Genomic DNA, 19,473 nt, shown 5'->3' with positions numbered 1-19,473 from the left:
CTGCGTAAAAAATATCTATGACAAAATGTACAGCGCCCCTAGCGGTCACTTGACAAACTAAAATCGGTAGTATGAGTTGACAAATAAAACCTATCGAAACATTCAAAACGTCTTCGACAGCGAGTAGCGAGCGCGTAACGTTTTGCGGTGGTTTCTCTAAGAAAACGTACCATGAGTCACAAATTGACAGATGGTATCGACAAATACCATTACGATTGTAGTTAAGTAACTCACTTGCTAAACAAGGTGTGAAACGGTATTCGGTTTATAGTAATTGTTTAGTTTTGAGTATTTCTTGTGAGAATCATGTCGGCAAGAGAGTATTTAAAATCAAGTAGCACTAGTTAAAAGTTAATTTACATTGAATACACGCTGTCACTTTTTTTACAATGAAACATACACACATAGATTCATTATTAAGGAAACGCTGGAAATAAGTCAGTGTTCACTGAGGGCTCCACCCGAAAACCCAGTTCATTAAGTAATATAATAAATTATATTAAAATATACTGAATATTTTTATGCTCTATGAAGTTTAAAAATTATTAGGATTATTCAAACGCTAGCTGTAGCCCAGGACTCCGTCCACGTGGACTTCAGTTTATAGCGTTCGGTGGTCCCCGTTTCCATCAGGCTATCTCTCAAATTCAATACAATCGGTTCAGTAGGATTGGCGTGAAAGCGAGACAGACAGACAGAGAAATTTTCGTATTTATAATATTAGTTTCAATAGATGCACAGTTTATCGGTATATGAAACAATTCAACAAAACTATCGCGATCAATCGCAAGACATAGGTACTCCCAAAGTTGCGCCACATAACCATTCCTAGGTACCCACGACACCGCTTTCAATTTAATAATGAAAAATTACTAAAACCCAAAAGAGCAAGAAGAAAAGTGTCCATCTATTTGTGATATCAAAAGAGTTCGTATATCTACATCAACCGCATAATTTAAAAAAAAAACACTTTGCGAAACTTCAACGGCAAAGATGGCGACTTGAGCGGTTTGTTTTTTGCCATCGGAATTTAACGAAATTCTCCATAATCCGAAATCTGCGGATATATGTTGTCGACTCAAAATCAATATTTTTTTATGTTTTTGTTATTCATATAAGATTTCGATCGAGTTTACCGTAGTCCTGCATGAAATTATTAATGTAGATTTGAAGCTTTTCGGGAATATATATCTTACTCTGTCTTTTAAGCAACGTTAGAAAGAAAACAACTACATTAGGCGTGAAGTTTAGGCACGTTCGACAACATGACAAGTATGACAACACGAATACTACAATAACAATCGAGCTCTCGATAGCGAGCGCGTCAAGGTTTTTTTAAACTCATGGTATGAGTCCGATTGTTAAACTATTCGATCCGTGTTTATACGCTATCGACTGTAGTAACGTCATTGACGTTTTCGATGGCAACTCATGGTAGAGGTACAGATTGATATAGAGTATACGGACATTCGTTTTTATACTTACAGATAAACCATTAAGATACATGAACTACGTACAATAAACAAAAAATAAGACTCTTTTAATTGTTTACGTTATCATAATTAAAACAAAGTTATTCGCAAACGTAAACAAGGACGCGAATGCCGAGATTTGTAACAATTTCATTACTACATTGAGTTTAAAGCCGCTTTTGATAATCCATCATTCTGATATAGGTACTGCAATTGTGTAACAAGTTCAGAACTTCAGGACGACTGGAGACTAAAGAGAGATAATTTATATTCTGTAGTTACGTTTTAAGTGTTACAACCCAGAAATCTAGTGTTTAAGTGTATACTTTATTTCTTTGGGTACCTAAAAAGGTAAACAATCCCGGTTCTTTTGTCGAAAAGCTTAATTTAAAAATCATAACGCCACTGAATCCATAAAAAGAAATTGATTTCCGAATTTATTAAATAACGGTTTACTCACGCATATTATCGGGATAGCCCGACTAGTTTTCGGACGCGATCTTGAGTTTAGTATTTTAAAACCAATGAACTATCTATATTATAACAGTCGAGAATTTCTACGCGCAGCGGGAAAATTATCGAGCCTTTGTTAGAACGTACTAATTTCTAAAACTACACGTCGAATTATAAAGAACTTTTTTAGGAATTTAGAGTACAATATTTGATGAAGGCTAACATTAGTCGCGAGTTAGGGTAAAAAGGCGGGCAAGGTAAAAATAAAACTACTAACAAGCCTAACTGGGGTATTGATGATCTCATTGTTCAGATGGTGAAAAAACGGTATCAGTACAGGTATTAGTAGTCATTACATTCGCCGTTACACATTAAAAAGCTTTACAGCGAATATCGATCTGACACGCCTACGAACACCCACATCAAGTTCACCACACATTGGTATTCGTATCGTGTCGCCATTGTTGGCCGCCCAAACACTGCCTACCCACAATTGTTAGATTTCTAACTGTGCCAATGATAGTACAGTGTTATTAGTGGCAATCTGGGGTTGATGATCCCATGTGATTGAAAATGAAATGAAATAATTTATTCTGCAAATAGGATAGACATTATCCCTTTTACATGTCATTTTTTTGAGCTAGCTGGAGTCGACATTTCCTAGCTGGCTACCCTGAGAAGAAATGTCGAAACAAACTCAGGGGTCACACCTCTTTTAAAGTCCAGACACTGTAGTTTTTCACAATGAGTAAATAAATGCAGTGTCTCTTCTGGACTGGCCTTTTGATTCAAGACAAATTATTATGAATCATTCATAATCATTCATAATAATTACTTTGATGCCTTACCTAGTCAGAAAATTAAGCAAAAAGCATTTTTTTGTAATTGTAATTGTTGTAATTGCTAAAGTTACTGCTGTGGTATACACAAACAATGTTTTATTATGAGATTGGAATTTTCACCCTAGAGACATTATTGTAACACCTGGAAAACAGTCTACCTAAAAATATAAACTTTTTGAATCAACAGAAAACTGAAAATGTTAATAATCATTAGGATGTATTAATTACATTTTTTGACAAATAATACCCACTTGCACACATTTAGGTATTTTTTTTTTCAAAGCTCAAGTATATTTTGTTAATATTGTAAGCAAACAATAACATAATATATTATTAAATAGTAACTGTGAAGTGTTGTTAAAAACTTACTTTTATGTAACATTTGAATGGCTTTTTTGGATGATACATCAAAACTTTGACACAACAACATCACTTGCACATACAGAAAATAAACAACATTTATTTCCTATGTTGCAATTAAAAATTGGAAGCAATAATAGAAAATGAATTTATTGCAAAAAATGAAAATAATTTATGTAACATTTTCTTTGTGTAATTATTACAAGAGAAATTAAAAAAAAAACATATCACCAACACATCAACAATAATTATAATTATATTTTTAATTCTTAGATCAATAACACACTGTATACATAATATGGTTTAATCAAGGTTGAATTATGACATTTGGAATGATCAACTGAAGTGTTTGTGGAATCCTTTCTACAAGAGTGAACCAGGAAATAATGAGTTCAACTGTGATGTTGGTCACAAGAAATTTCTTTAAAATAATAGTGTAAGTTGTAAGTAAAGAAGTAAAAGCAAAGCGTTTAGGAGATGGAACATTTTTTTTTTAGGTTTAATTAAAATAAGATCACTTTAATAGATAACCAGTGATTAATAAATCGCGTGCCTACATGACGAAAAGCGTCGAGGCTAAGCCAAGTAAACCCTTTAGAGTCCATTACATTTCAAGGTAAAAAGAAAGTGAAAGAAAATATTTAAAATTACTATATAAACACTTACCTCTATATTTCCCATCGTTTGAAATGCGGTAAAGACAAACATAAAACCAAATCCAAGTAGTATAACATTTACAAATTTTCATTCATTTTGCAGATTAGATACTATTTACTCCTAACAAAATAATATTATAAAATTACAAACTTAACGAAATACGTATAAAATAAAATCACCGTTGGAACTCAACAGCCCGATATCAAAAGAGAACTGAATTGTTGACGTAGTTTTTCAATGTATTACATGCACGTCCAACTCCCACCACCAACAATACTTAGCAATGTAATAATGCCCAAGAAATTTTTGTTTTCTTAGTTTCTTGCATGTAAATAAATACACGACACGAAACCAGTTTCCACTGTCAATAAATTGTCAATTTGACATTCATGACATTGATCATGGATTCTGGATTGTCTCTAGTACTAAAACCATAGCCAAATTTGTTGTTTTCTAAGTAAAAATCAATAATTTTTCAGGAAAACGCATCCGCCTTTCGGAAAAAATCTTTGTCCTTTAATAATATACCGTTGGATATTTTCGTGATTGTTTGATGTCTGTCATATGTTTTTCGTCTGAATAGAACCAAATGTGTTCAATCTATTTCAATGGATTGCGTCAGGAATTAACGTTAACTTAGCAAATTCTTTGGGAAAAGTTTATTAAATGAATTTTATTTACAATGAAATAAATAAATCTTCTTGTACTTTGTTACGTTTTGTTTTACTTACGTAGCTTTGCTTATCTGTTCATAGTTTTGTACTTAATATTTTTAATCTGTAGGCATTAACTTATTTTATTTTCCTGATTCATCGAGAGTATTTTATTACTGTGTCTTTATACGTAAAATTACAATTTAATTATGGATAATATAGTGTTATAAGTGAATCATGGAAATGTAGTGCCTTATTGGATAATTTGTGTAGCAAATTTTTGTGTAAATCTACTGCAACATTCTTTGATGAGGATGATCTCATTGATGTTCTGACATTACGTTCTTTTTAGCTAAATCTTGATCGTTTTATTATTTTACTATTGGGTCCAATGACCTTGTAGCTTAAAAATAATTCATCGAAATTGATTTGTGACAATGAAGAAACAGTTCTATAGGGTTAAGCAACTTGCCGACCAAACATTTTCAAGGTATACACGTATTTTATATTATCTTACCTATCAGATAAGATTCAGTTCTTTGTGGGTTTAACTCGTTGTTATTGTAATCTTTTCACGTATATCAGTATCATTAGAACCGATATTGTGACTAGTATTATGAGGAAAAAGTATTATTTGATCTTCTTGAATAGTTTGTTACAAGTTTAAATTTAACTTCAAATTGTGATAGACATTTATTTTTACAGATCTGGTAAAGCAGAAGGCTTGACAGATGAGTTACAAACGCTGATAGGAAAGTGGAACACCTCAGAAATGCCTTACAACTTGTCAGCAAGAGGCTGTCGACAGGAGCAGGCAGCACACAGGGTCAGGATCCTGCAGCTAGAGAGAAAAAGACTAAAGAAACTGCCAGAATACCTTCTTGGGTTGTCTATGTTGGAGGCCAGCAACTTTGATGATGATGATAGTATCTTAAAATACATTTTATATGAATGTGGTAAGTGAACAAATCATTATTCAAAATTTAAATAGTTACTCAAAGGAAAACGATTTTCCTCAAATTATTCCAACTACTCACTTATTGACCTTAATGTTAATATAGGTAAAACAGAAAAATACTGGCGAATGAAATAGCAGAGCATGAACTAAAAGTAGAACAGTTGGTAATGTGCGCCGTTAACATCCATTAGTGACCAGGATTTGCCAGCTATCATGAAAACCAAGAAACAGTTGAGCAGGCTCATGAGTGAGAAGGAAACGGCGGCCAGTAGATATCATGTGAGTTATATCTTATAAGAAAACTGATCACTTATCTTAACATTGAATTTAAGAACAACTCTGTTTGTGACAGTTACCTTATCTGCTTGATATTGATATCTGTGTCAGTTTTGGGTACACACATTTGTGAATCATTGTTTTTTAGATATTATTTATTTATTTTATTATATTAGGAAAACTTACAGCTAATAACAAAGATTGAACAAGCTTATAGCAAAACTAAAGCCAATTAAAAGTTTCCACTGATAGTAGAGAGAAAACAAAAAAAAAATAAAAAATACAGACAGTATGTCGGTCAAACCAAAAGCACGTAGCGACATATTAAATAATCAGTTTGGATTATGAGCAAAAAAGGGCTTGCACAGAGTTCTTTTAAGTTTACCTAACCCTGTATTGAACAGATCAATATCAATTTTATTAATAGATTTGTAGAATCATAGTAGAAGTAGTAGTTTTCAAGTGGTGATGCAACTTGTATTCATGTTTATGTTTCATTTAGGAAGTGTAGATACAAATTGTAGAATAAAGAAGTCTCAAATAAGTTTTGAATGTGTATATGGTATCTATGTTCTGTAGTTAAAGTCTGCAGACAATTAGGCTTCAAAATGTTTTATGTAATAAAAGGAAAAAATATCTCTTGCTAGTTTTAAACACTTCATGTCACAGAGGAAGAGAGAGAAAGTGTATGATTTGTATTTTAAAACTTGTGAAAGAAATATGTATAGGACCTCTTTTTGTTAAAAAAAAAATAAGCCAAAATGATTAGCCAAAGAAAGACAACATTTTATTGATCAACAATACAACTCCCAAACAGCATTTAGAGCGTCAAAAAGAAGAAAATCCAACAAAGTTTAATGCAGCACGAGAAGAGCTCGAAGATGTCGGGATACGTGTTGAGGCCGCCCGAGACGCCCTGGCCGCCGACATGTTCGCGCTTGTCGCTAAGGAGGCCCAACTGGCACACACACTACTGCAATACATCAAACTACAGAGGGCCTACCATGAATCCGCCCTCCACTCTCTACAAGACACAGTGCCAGAACTGGAAAGGTTTATAAGTAAGTATAGTGCCTTACTAAGCTGTGATGTGTGATTTGTTCTACTTTCTAAGTTTCTAGTATAGTCTTCAATTCTGTTTGAACTTCAAGCACAATGGAAGTTGATATATGTAACATAATATTATTAAATTCTCTGTGTGAGATCTATTCATACATTGAGTTCTGAATTCTTAGTTGATAGTATATTTTTTATCAATAGTGACTGCTCTACTCTGCATCTATCATCTAAATATGCATTTATTTTTAGTTTCACAATACATAGTAATAATTAAACATCAGTTAACTGATTTATTATCTAATTTAGTCAAACCTTGTTTTGCTATATCCTGCTTCTATCTCTAGTTTTCTAAAGTATTGAGAGAACCTTTATTTGAACTCCTTAAATTGATTTTCGTAATAATATATTCTCAACTACTGATAAACTGTGGACTGCTAATGGGTCTAAAAAAGTAATTAGTTTATCCTTCATTAGTAAAAACCAGTTATTTATCAGCTTACTAATTATTACTAGCAAGCAAACTGTTATTCTGATTTATATATAAACACAGTTTCCTCAGTTAAACAGTTACTGGTCATTGGCTTTGTCCCTGTACTCCTATAATTATATGCATGCATATGTATATTATCAACAACATCCTCATACAATAATTCACAAATCATTACCATACAATAAAACGGATGTCGATACCATGTTTGGGAGTAAAACTGGAAATATTCGGAATTATCCTTTATAATTTTGGTTGAAATATTCTAGATTAATATTGTTAGACTATGAATATGAAAGGTGAAAAAGAGATGGCGGTATCTAACCTATAATGTTTTAGAATTCAACGACTTTGTACTTGATATTATAAGTTTAATTTACGAACTACAATCCGAATAACAAAATCTGAGTGCCTACTGCCACTAAAGTAATGTAATTGCTGTGTAAAATAGACATCGCTCTACGCCGTGCCCACAATAATGATATAACTTTAAGATGGAATAGTAGACCCTCATCGACCCTGTCTGTTTACACGTTTAAATAAAACTTCACTAGTTAAAGAAATCTTTATTCCTCCTCAATCTTTCTTGAATATCTCAGTTTGTTCGCAGTGTCGCTCCTCGCAAATCTTCCATTAATAGATTATGTATATTGGCTTCCTTCGAATCATTGTAATGTACACATCCGTCGTCGACACAGCATAATACTTCCGCTGTTGAACAATACCAATTTAGTTAAGTGACTGCGTACTGTGCAGAGCTGTAGATATCGTTTGGTAATCGTGTTATAACGAATGATTGAGAATTGTGTTGAAACTTCTCTTGTAATATTATAAACGGATTGAGATATAAAAATATACCTGTTAACTTTTACTGTCAAGTTGATAGTCAGGTTAAAACCCACAGGACATCCAATATCCGATTAGGCAAAAGATAATCCCTTATCTTAACTCAAATACCACTATCGATGAATAATTTTTATCAATAACCGTTTAGTCATATTTGTAAAGGGAGCAAAATATAAAAATTCTAATAAAAATAACTCAATCTGAAATTGTTGTTTACATAAACGAGTTTAGCTTTCAAGGTTGTATTAGGATCACACTAATATACCTTATCTGATCAATATCACACTTCACAATCGGATTACCGGGTAAAGTATTACTATAACAAGTGCCTCGATTGTTCTGTACCATCAAGGGGTCCAATTTTTATAAATAATATATGCTTAGATTACTTTTTGTTCCCGTTTGAAAGCTGACACGCTTGATCGTTTTAAATAAAATTGGTTCCGGGTATAGTTTGTAATCTCTAGGTAATGTTTTGCCAAGTAGGTATTGGTTATCACGGAAGCAATAGCGGACACCTACTTGGCAAAACATTGGCATAATATATTCTTTACATTTTTTAAAATCACCATGAAAGAACATTGCGCAAGTGCGTACTGAATTACATAAGATAATAATTAAAAATCTACCGGCCCCCTACACCTGTAACACTTGTCATCTCTATATTGAAGGACCACAGAAGGACTCATGTCCAGCCCGCCAACCGTAAAATTTAAATACACACAATATTATATCGTATAAAGTACCTTGCCTAAATGAAACACCCTTTTACAGATGATAGTTCCACAAAGCCGGTGTTTGGGTATCCTCTAGAAGAGCACTTGCGAGTCACGAGCCGAACTATCGCCTTCCCAATAGAGCTGTGTGTCTGCACTCTACACGAGTTGGCCCTCAATGAGGAAGGACTGTTCAGGATCGCCGGAGGTATTTATGATTTATTAAGGAAAATATAACCCTAATTGAATTGGATGTCAACTCCTAATAACATAGTGAACTAATTTGATGAATACCTGATTCTGTCAACTGGAATTAAAATTTTGACTATAAATAACATGACTTCCAATGATATTTGCTGATCGAAGTGTGACATGAATTTGATGGTATTCTGGTATATTATAAATATTAGCAATGAAGAGTCGGCTAGCCGAAACCAAGTACTCCAAAGATGTAATAAATGACGTGTAAGGCAGAAACTAGTAAACTGTTATCACTTAGAAAATCATATTTACCTTTGAAATCCAATATTATAATGTAACACATATAAAGTTACTTGTAGTCATGCGTGAACAAGCAAGTATAACTTATGAATGCAATCATGCGTTTTCCAGGTTCTTCGGAAGGTGAGGAGAATGAAATTATCGTTAGATGCAGGCTTGTTCAACGTCCCTCTACCGAGAGATACAGAGACATGCATGTTGGGCATCCGTCCTCAAGTGCTACCTCCGAGAGCTGCCCGAGCCCATACTAAGTACCGCCTTTACGAAACCTTCGTGAATGCCTCTCGACAGCCCACAGAACAAACTCGACTGAACGCTCTCTGGGAAGCCATACACCTTCTGCCAGAGGCTAACTTCCAAAATCTTAGGTACCTCATCAAGTTTTTGTCCGTTTGACTCAGAACCAAAGTACGAATAAAATGACTCCTTCAAACCTAGCCATCGTGATCGCTCCCAACCTGCTGTGGGCAGCTGACGAGAGCACCTTCGACATGAAAATCAAGTAGCACTAGTTAAAAGTTAATTTACATTGAATACACGCTGTCACTTTTTTACAATGAAACATACACACATAGATTCATTATTAAGGAAACGCTGGAAATAAGTCAGTGTTCACTGAGGGCTCCACCCGAACCCAGTTCATTAAGTAATATTAAATTATATTAAATATACTGAATATTTTATGCTCTATGAAGTTTAAAATTATTAGGATTATTCAAACGCTAGCTGTAGCCCAGGACTCCGTCCACGTGGACTTCAGTTTATAGCGTTCGGTGGTCCCCGTTTCCATCAGGCTATCTCTCAAATTCAATACAATCGGTTCAGTAGGATTGGCGTGAAAGCGAGACAGACAGACAGAGAAATTTTCGTATTTATATATTAGTTTCAATAGATGCACAGTTTATCGGTATATGAAACAATTCAACAAAACTATCGCGATCAATCGCAAGACATAGGTACCCCAAAGTTGCGCCACATAACCATTCCTAGGTACCCACGACACCGCTTTCAATTTATAATGAAAAATTACTAAAACCCAAAAGAGCAAGAAGAAAAGTGTCCATCTATTTGTGATATCAAAAGAGTTCGTATATCTACATCAACCGCATAATTTAAAAAAAAAACACTTTGCGAACTTCAAACGGCAAAGATGGCGACTTGAGCGGTTTGTTTTTTGCCATCGGAATTTAACGAAATTCTCCATAATCCGAAATCTGCGGATATATGTTGTCGACTCAAAATCAATATTTTTTTATGTTTTGTTATTCATATAAGATTTCGATCGAGTTTACCGTAGTCCTGCATGAAATTATTAATGTAGATTTGAAGCTTTTTCGGGAATATATATCTTACTCTGTCTTTTAAGCAACGTTAGAAAGAAACAACTACATTAGGCGTGAAGTTAGGCACGTTCGACAACATGACAAGTATGACAACACGAATACTACAATACAATCGAGCTCTCGATAGCGAGCGCGTCAAGGTTTTTTAAACTCATGGTATGAGTCCGATTGTAAACTATTCGATCCGTGTTTATACGCTATCGACTGTAGTAACGTCATTGACGTTTTCGATGGCAACTCATGGTAGAGGTACAGATTGATATAGAGTATACGGACATTCGTTTTATACTTACAGATAAACCATTAAGATACATGAACTACGTACAATAAACAAAAAATAAGACTCTTTTAATTGTTTACGTTATCATAATTAAAACAAAGTTATTCGCAAACGTAAACAAGGACGCGAATGCCGAGATTTGTAACAATTTCATTACTACATTGAGTTTAAAGCCGCTTTTGATAATCCATCATTCTGATATAGGTACTGCAATTGTGTAACAAGTTCAGAACTTCAGGACGACTGGAGACTAAAGAGAGATAATTTATATTCTGTAGTTACGTTTTAAGTGTTACAACCAGAAATCTAGTGTTTAAGTGTATACTTTATTTCTTTGGGTACCTAAAAAGGTAAACAATCCCGGTTCTTTTGTCGAAAAGCTTAATTTAAAAATCATAACGCCACTGAATCCATAAAAAGAAATTGATTTCCGAATTTATTAAATAACGGTTTACTCACGCATATTATCGGGAAGCCCGACTAGTTTCGGACGCGATCTTGAGTTTAGTATTTTAAACCAATGAACTATCTATATTATAACAGTCGAGAATTTCTACGCGCAGCGGGAAAATTATCGAGCCTTTGTTAGAACGTACTAATGTCTAAAACTACACGTCGAATTATAAAGACTTTTTTAGGAATTTAGAGTACAATATTTGATGAAGGCTAACATTAGTCGCGAGTTAGGGTAAAAGGCGGGCAAGGTAAAATAAAACTACTAACAAGCCTAACTGGGGTATTGATGATCTCATTGTTCAGATGGTGAAAAAACGGTATCAGTACAGGTATTAGTAGTCATTACATTCGCCGTTACACATTAAAAAGCTTTACAGCGAATATCGATCTGACACGCCTACGAACACCCACATCAAGTTCACCACACATTGGTATTCGTATCGTGTCGCCATTGTTGGCCGCCCCAAACACTGCCTACCCACAATTGTTAGATTTCTAACTGTGCAATGATAGTACAGTGTTATTAGTGGCAATCTGGGGTTGATGATCCATGTGATTGAAATGAAATGAAATAATTTATTCTGCAAATAGGATAGACATTATCCCTTTTACATGTCATTTTTTTGAGCTAGCTGGAGTCGACATTTCCTAGCTGGCTACCCTGAGAAGAAATGTCGAAACAAACTCAGGGGTCACACCTCTTTTAAAGTCCAGACACTGTAGTTTTTCACAATGAGTAAATAAATGCAGTGTCTCTTCTGGACTGGCCTTTTGATTCAAGACAAATTATTATGAATCATTCATAATCATTCATAATAATTACTTGATGCCTTACCTAGTCAGAAAATTAAGCAAAAAGCATTTTTTTGTAATTGTAATTGTTGTAATTGCTAAAGTTACTGCTGTGGTATACACAAACAATGTTTTATTATGAGATTGGAATTTTCACCCTAGAGACATTATTGTAACACCTGGAAAACAGTCTACCTAAAATATAAACTTTTTGAATCAACAGAAAACTGAAAATGTTAATAATCATTAGGATGTATTAATTACATTTTTTGACAAATAATACCCACTTGCACACATTTAGGTATTTTTTTTTTCAAAGCTCAAGTATATTTTGTTAATATTGTAAGCAAACAATAACATAATATATTATTAAATAGTAACTGTGAAGTGTTGTTAAAAACTTACTTTTATGTAACATTTGAATGGCTTTTTTGGATGATACATCAAAACTTTGACACAACAACATCACTTGCACATACAGAAAATAAACAACATTTATTTCCTATGTTGCAATTAAAAATTGGAAGCAATAATAGAAAATGAATTTATTGCAAAAAATGAAAATAATTTATGTAACATTTTCTTTGTGTAATTATTACAAGAGAAATTAAAAAAAAAACATATCACCAACACATCAACAATAATTATAATTATATTTTTAATTCTTAGATCAATAACACACTGTATACATAATATGGTTTAATCAAGGTTGAATTATGACATTTGGAATGATCAACTGAAGTGTTTGTGGAATCCTTTCTACAAGAGTGAACCAGGAAATAATGAGTTCAACTGTGATGTTGGTCACAAGAAATTTCTTTAAAATAATAGTGTAAGTTGTAAGTAAAGAAGTAAAAGCAAAGCGTTTAGGAGATGGAACATTTTTTTTTTAGGTTTAATTAAAATAAGATCACTTTAATAGATAACCAGTGATTAATAAATCGCGTGCCTACATGACGAAAAGCGTCGAGGCTAAGCCAAGTAAACCCTTTAGAGTCCATTACATTTTCAAGGTAAAAAGAAAGTGAAAGAAAATATTTAAAATTACTATATAAAACACTTACCTCTATATTTCCCATCGTTTGAAATGCGGTAAAGACAAACATAAAACCAAATCCAAGTAGTATAACATTTACAAATTTTCGATTTTTTTGCAGATTAGATACTATTTACTCCTAACAAAATAATATTATAAAATTACAAACTTAACGAAATACGTATAAAATAAAATCACCGTTGGAACTCAACAGCCCGATATCAAAAAGAGAACTGAATTGTTGACGTAGTTTTTCAATGTATTACATGCACGTCCAACTCCCACCACCAACAATACTTAGCAATGTAATAATGCCCAAGAAATTTTTGTTTTCTTAGTTTCTTGCATGTAAATAAATACACGACACGAAACCAGTTTCACTGTCAATAAATTGTCAATTTGACATTCATGACATTGATCATGGATTCTGGATTGTCTCTAGTACTAAAACCATAGCCAAATTTGTTGTTTTCTAAGTAAAAATCAATAATTTTTTCAGGAAAACGCATCCGCCTTTCGGAAGAAAATCTTTGTCCTTTAATAATATACCGTTGGATATTTTCGTGATTGTTTGATGTCTGTCATATGTTTTTCGTCTGAATAGAACCAAATGTGTTCAATCTATTTCAATGGAATTGCGTCAGGAATTAACGTTAACTTAGCAAATTCTTTGGGAAAAGTTTATTTAAATGAATTTTATTTACAATGAAATAAATAAATCTTCTTGTACTTTGTTACGTTTTGTTTTACTTACGTAGCTTTGCTTATCTGTTTCATAGTTTGTGTACTTAATATTTTTAATCTGTAGGCATTAACTTATTTTATTTTCCTGATTCATCGAGAGTATTTTATTACTGTGTCTTTATACGTAAAATTACAATTTAATTATGGATAATATAGTGTTATAAGTGAATCATGGAAATGTAGTGCCTTATTGGATAATTTGTGTAGCAAATTTTTGTGTAAATCTACTGCAACATTCTTTGATGAGGATGATCTCATTGATGTTCTGACATTACGTTCTTTTTAGCTAAATCTTGATCGTTTTATTATTTTACTATTGGGTCCAATGACCTTGTAGCTTAAAAATAATTTCATCGAAATTGATTTGTGACAATGAAGAAACAGTTCTATAGGGTTAAGCAACTTGCCGACCAAACATTTTCAAGGTATACACGTATTTTATATTATCTTACCTATCAGATAAGATTCAGTTCTTTGTGGGTTTAACTCGTTGTTATTGTAATCTTTTCACGTATATCAGTATCATTAGAACCGATATTGTGACTAGTATTATGAGGAAAAAGTATTATTTGATCTTCTTGAATAGTTTGTTACAAGTTTAAATTTAACTTCAAATTGTGATAGACATTTATTTTTACAGATCTGGTAAAGCAGAAGGCTTGACAGATGAGTTACAAACGGCTGATAGGAAAGTGGAACACCTCAGAAATGCCTTACAACTTGTCAGCAAGAGGCTGTCGACAGGAGCAGGCAGCACACAGGGTCAGGATCCTGCAGCTAGAGAGAAAAGACTAAAGAAACTGCCAGAATACCTTCTTGGGTTGTCTATGTTGGAGGCCAGCAACTTTGATGATGATGATAGTATCTTAAAATACATTTTATATGAATGTGGTAAGTGAACAAATCATTATTCAAAATTTAAATAGTTACTCAAAGGAAAACGATTTTCCTCAAATTATTCCAACTACTCACTTATTGACCTTAATGTTAATATAGGTAAAACAGAAAAACTACTGGCGAATGAAATAGCAGAGCATGAACTAAAAGTAGAACAGTTGGTATGTGCGCCGTTAACATCCATTAGTGACCAGGATTTGCCAGCTATCATGAAAACCAAGAAACAGTTGAGCAGGCTCATGAGTGAGAAGGAAACGGCGGCCAGTAGATATCATGTGAGTTATATCTTATAAGAAAACTGATCACTTATCTTAACATTGAATTTAAGAACAACTCTGTTTGTGACAGTTACCTTATCTGCTTGATATTGATATCTGTGTCAGTTTTGGGTACACACATTTGTGAATCATTGTTTTTTAGATATTATTTATTTATTTTATTATATTAGGAAAACTTACAGCTAATAACAAAGATTGAACAAGCTTATAGCAAAACTAAAGCCAATTAAAAGTTTCCACTGATAGTAGAGAGAAAACAAAAAAAAAATAAAAAATACAGACAGTATGTCGGTCAAACCAAAAGCACGTAGCGACATATTAAATAATCAGTTTGGATTATGAGCAAAAAAGGGCTTGCACAGAGTTCTTTTAAGTTTACCTAACCCTGTATTGAACAGATCAATATCAATTTTATTAATAGATTTGTAGAATCATAGTAGAAGTAGTAGTTTTCAAGTGGTGATGCAACTTGTATTCATGTTTATGTTTCATTTAGGAAGTGTAGATACAAATTGTAGAATAAAGAAGTCTCAAATAAGTTTTGAATGTGTATATGGTATCTATGTTCTGTAGTTAAAGTCTGCAGACAATTAGGCTTCAAAATTGTTTTATGTAATAAAAGGAAAAAATATCTCTTGCTAGTTTTAAACACTTCATGTCACAGAGGAAGAGAGAGAAAGTGTATGATTTGTATTTTAAAACTTGTGAAAGAAATATGTATAGGACCTCTTTTTGTTAAAAAAAAAATAAGCCAAAATGATTAGCCAAAGAAAGACAACATTTTATTGATCAACAATACAACTCCCAAACAGCATTTAGAGCGTCAAAAAGAAGAAAATCCAACAAAGTTTAATGCAGCACGAGAAGAGCTCGAAGATGTCGGGATACGTGTTGAGGCCGCCCGAGACGCCCTGGCCGCCGACATGTTCGCGCTTGTCGCTAAGGAGGCCCAACTGGCACACACACTACTGCAATACATCAAACTACAGAGGGCCTACCATGAATCCGCCCTCCACTCTCTACAAGACACAGTGCCAGAACTGGAAAGGTTTATAAGTAAGTATAGTGCCTTACTAAGCTGTGATGTGTGATTTGTTCTACTTTCTAAGTGTTCTAGTATAGTCTTCAATTCTGTTTGAACTTCAAGCACAATGGAAGTTGATATATGTAACATAATATTATTAAATTCTCTGTGTGAGATCTATTCATACATTGAGTTCTGAATTCTTAGTTGATAGTATATTTTTTATCAATAGTGACTGCTCTACTCTGCATCTATCATCTAAATATGCATTTATTTTTAGTTTCACAATACATAGTAATAATTAAACATCAGTTAACTGATTTATTATCTAATTTAGTCAAACCTTGTTTTGCTATATCCTGCTTCTATCTCTAGTTTTCTAAAGTATTGAGAGAACCTTTATTTGAACTCCTTAAATTGATTTTCGTAATAATATATTCTCACTACTGATAAACTGTGGACTGCTAATGGGTCTAAAAAAGTAATTAGTTTATCCTTCATTAGTAAAAACCAGTTATTTATCAGCTTACTAATTATTACTAGCAAGCAAACTGTTATTCTGATTTATATATAAACACAGTTTCCTCAGTTAAACAGTTACTGGTCATTGGCTTTGTCCCTGTACTCCTATAATTATATGCATGCATATGTATATTATCAACAACATCCTCATACAATAATTCACAAATCATTACCATACAATAAAACGGATGTCGATACCATGTTTGGGAGTAAAACTGGAAATATTCGGAATTATCCTTTATAATTTTGGTTGAAATATTCTAGATTAATATTGTTAGACTATGAATATGAAAGGTGAAAAAGAGATGGCGGTATCTAACCTATAATGTTTTAGAATTCAACGACTTTGTACTTGATATTATAAGTTTAATTTACGAACTACAATCCGAATAACAAAATCTGAGTGCCTACTGCCACTAAAGTAATGTAATTGCTGGTGTAAAATAGACATCGCTCTACGCCGTGCCCACAATAATGATATAACTTTAAGATGGAATAGTAGACCCTCATCGACCCTGTCTGTTTACACGTTTAAATAAAACTTCACTAGTTAAAGAAATCTTTATTCCTCCTCAATCTTTCTTGAATATCTCAGTTTGTTCGCAGTGTCGCTCCTCGCAAATCTTCCATTAATAGATTATGTATATTGGCTTCCTTCGAATCATTGTAATGTACACATCCGTCGTCGACACAGCATAATACTTCCGCTGTTGAACAATACCAATTTAGTTAAGTGACTGCGTACTGTGCAGAGCTGTAGATATCGTTTGGTAATCGTGTTATAACGAATGATTGAGAATTGTGTTGAAACTTCTCTTGTAATATTATAAACGGATTGAGATATAAAAATATACCTGTTAACTTTTACTGTCAAGTTGATAGTCAGGTTAAAACCCACAGGACATCCAATATCCGATTAGGCAAAAGATAATCCCTTATCTTAACTCAAATACCACTATCGATGAATAATTTTTATCAATAACCGTTTAGTCATATTTGTAAAGGGAGCAAAATATAAAAATTCTAATAAAAATAACTCAATCTGAAATTGTTGTTTACATAAACGAGTTTAGCTTTCAAGGTTGTATTAGGATCACACTAATATACCTTATCTGATCAATATCACACTTCACAATCGGATTACCGGGTAAAGTATTACTATAACAAGTGCCTCGATTGTTCTGTACCATCAAGGGGTCCAATTTTTATAAATAATATATGCTTAGATTACTTTTTGTTCCCGTTTGAAAGCTGACACGCTTGATCGTTTTAAATAAAATTGGTTCCGGGTATAGTTTGTAATCTCTAGGTAATGTTTTGCCAAGTAGGTATTGGTTATCACGGAAGCAATAGCGGACACCTACTTGGCAAAACATTGGCATAATATATTCTTTACATTTTTTTAAAATCACCATGAAAGAACATTGCGCAAGTGCGTACTGAATTACATAAGATAATAATTAAAAATCTACCGGCCCCCTACACCTGTAACACTTGTCATCTCTATATTGAAGGACCACAGAAGGACTCATGTCCAGCCCGCCAACCGTAAAATTTAAATACACACAATATTATATCGTATAAAGTACCTTGCCTAAATGAAACACCCTTTTACAGATGATAGTTCCACAAAGCCGGTGTTTGGGTATCCTCTAGAAGAGCACTTGCGAGTCACGAGCCGAACTATCGCCTTCCCAATAGAGCTGTGTGTCTGCACTCTACACGAGTTGGCCCTCAATGAGGAAGGACTGTTCAGGATCGCCGGAGGTATTTATGATTTATTAAGGAAAATATAACCCTAATTGAATTGGATGTCAACTCCTAATAACATAGTGAACTAATTTGATGAATACCTGATTCTGTCAACTGGAATTAAAATTTTGACTATAAAATAACATGACTTCCAATGATATTTGCTGATCGAAGTGTGACATGAATTTGATGGTATTCTGGTATATTATAAATATTAGCAATGAAGAGTCGGCTAGCCGAAACCAAGTACCTCCAAAGATGTAATAAATGACGTGTAAGGCAGAAACTAGTAAACTGTTATCACTTAGAAAATCATATTTACCTTTGAAATCCAATATTATAATGTAACACATATAAAGTTACTTGTAGTCATGCGTGAACAAGCAAGTATAACTTATGAATGCAATCATGCGTTTTCCAGGTTCTTCGAAGGTGAGGAGAATGAAATTATCGTTAGATGCAGGCTTGTTCAACGTCCCTCTACCGAGAGATTACAGAGACATGCATGTTGTGGCATCCGTCCTCAAGTGCTACCTCCGAGAGCTGCCCGAGCCCATACTAACGTACCGCCTTTACGAAACCTTCGTGAATGCCTCTCGACAGCCCACAGAACAAACTCGACTGAACGCTCTCTGGGAAGCCATACACCTTCTGCCAGAGGCTAACTTCCAAAATCTTAGGTACCTCATCAAGTTTTTGTCCGCTTTGACTCAGAACCAAAGTACGAATAAAATGACTCCTTCAAACCTAGCCATCGTGATCGCTCCCAACCTGCTGTGGGCAGCTGACGAGAGCACCTTCGACATGAACATCACAACAGCCGTCAACTGTATCGTAGAGTTACTCATCAAGCACGCTGATTGGTTCTTCAAAGACGATCTCAGCTTTTTCATTTCATTTACCAAAGAAGATCTACTTCCAGATCAATGCGAGTACGGTTTCACTCCTAATTTCGTCCACGGATACAATCAAACCGCTGCACTTAGTCAGGACGCAGCGAATGGTGACTACAGTAGCATGAGTAAATCTATGTTTGACTATAATCACCAGAGCTGAGCAAAGTCACAGA

At 33.7% G+C, this 19,473-nt stretch overlaps 1 protein-coding gene, 2 long non-coding RNA genes and 1 pseudogene across 3 annotated transcripts; 2 read left to right on the top strand and 2 right to left on the bottom strand.

Annotated features, from left to right (window-relative positions):
* The first annotated feature begins 4,568 nt into the window (after positions 1 to 4,568).
* LOC113506183 lies at positions 4,569 to 9,092 on the top strand (annotated as a pseudogene).
* Positions 7,764 to 8,830, bottom strand: LOC113506186. Its single transcript, XR_003401703.1, has 2 exons — positions 8,076 to 8,830; positions 7,764 to 7,928 (listed from the first exon to the last, which is right to left on the bottom strand). It is a non-coding gene; the product is annotated as an uncharacterized LOC113506186 (long non-coding RNA).
* A 4,912-nt stretch (positions 9,093 to 14,004) lies between the features above and the next one.
* LOC113506182 (rho GTPase-activating protein 44) lies at positions 14,005 to 19,460 on the top strand. The gene is made up of 6 exons (XM_026889034.1): positions 14,005 to 14,356; positions 14,572 to 14,822; positions 14,928 to 15,103; positions 15,919 to 16,162; positions 18,270 to 18,419; positions 18,826 to 19,460. Exons 1-6 carry the CDS (start codon positions 14,304 to 14,306, stop codon positions 19,458 to 19,460), a joined length of 1,509 nt encoding a protein of 502 aa, XP_026744835.1. The 5' UTR covers positions 14,005 to 14,303.
* On the bottom strand, positions 17,195 to 18,262 carry LOC113506184. Its single transcript, XR_003401702.1, has 2 exons — positions 17,507 to 18,262; positions 17,195 to 17,359 (listed from the first exon to the last, which is right to left on the bottom strand). It is a non-coding gene; the product is annotated as an uncharacterized LOC113506184 (long non-coding RNA).
* Positions 19,461 to 19,473: the final 13 nt, after the last annotated feature.

The sequence above is a fragment of the Trichoplusia ni genome (genome assembly GCF_003590095.1).
Source record: "Trichoplusia ni isolate ovarian cell line Hi5 chromosome 3 unlocalized genomic scaffold, tn1 tig00003264_group2, whole genome shotgun sequence".
Taxonomy (NCBI): Eukaryota; Metazoa; Arthropoda; class Insecta; order Lepidoptera; family Noctuidae; genus Trichoplusia; species Trichoplusia ni.
This window is presented reverse-complemented; position numbering and strand designations above follow the sequence as displayed.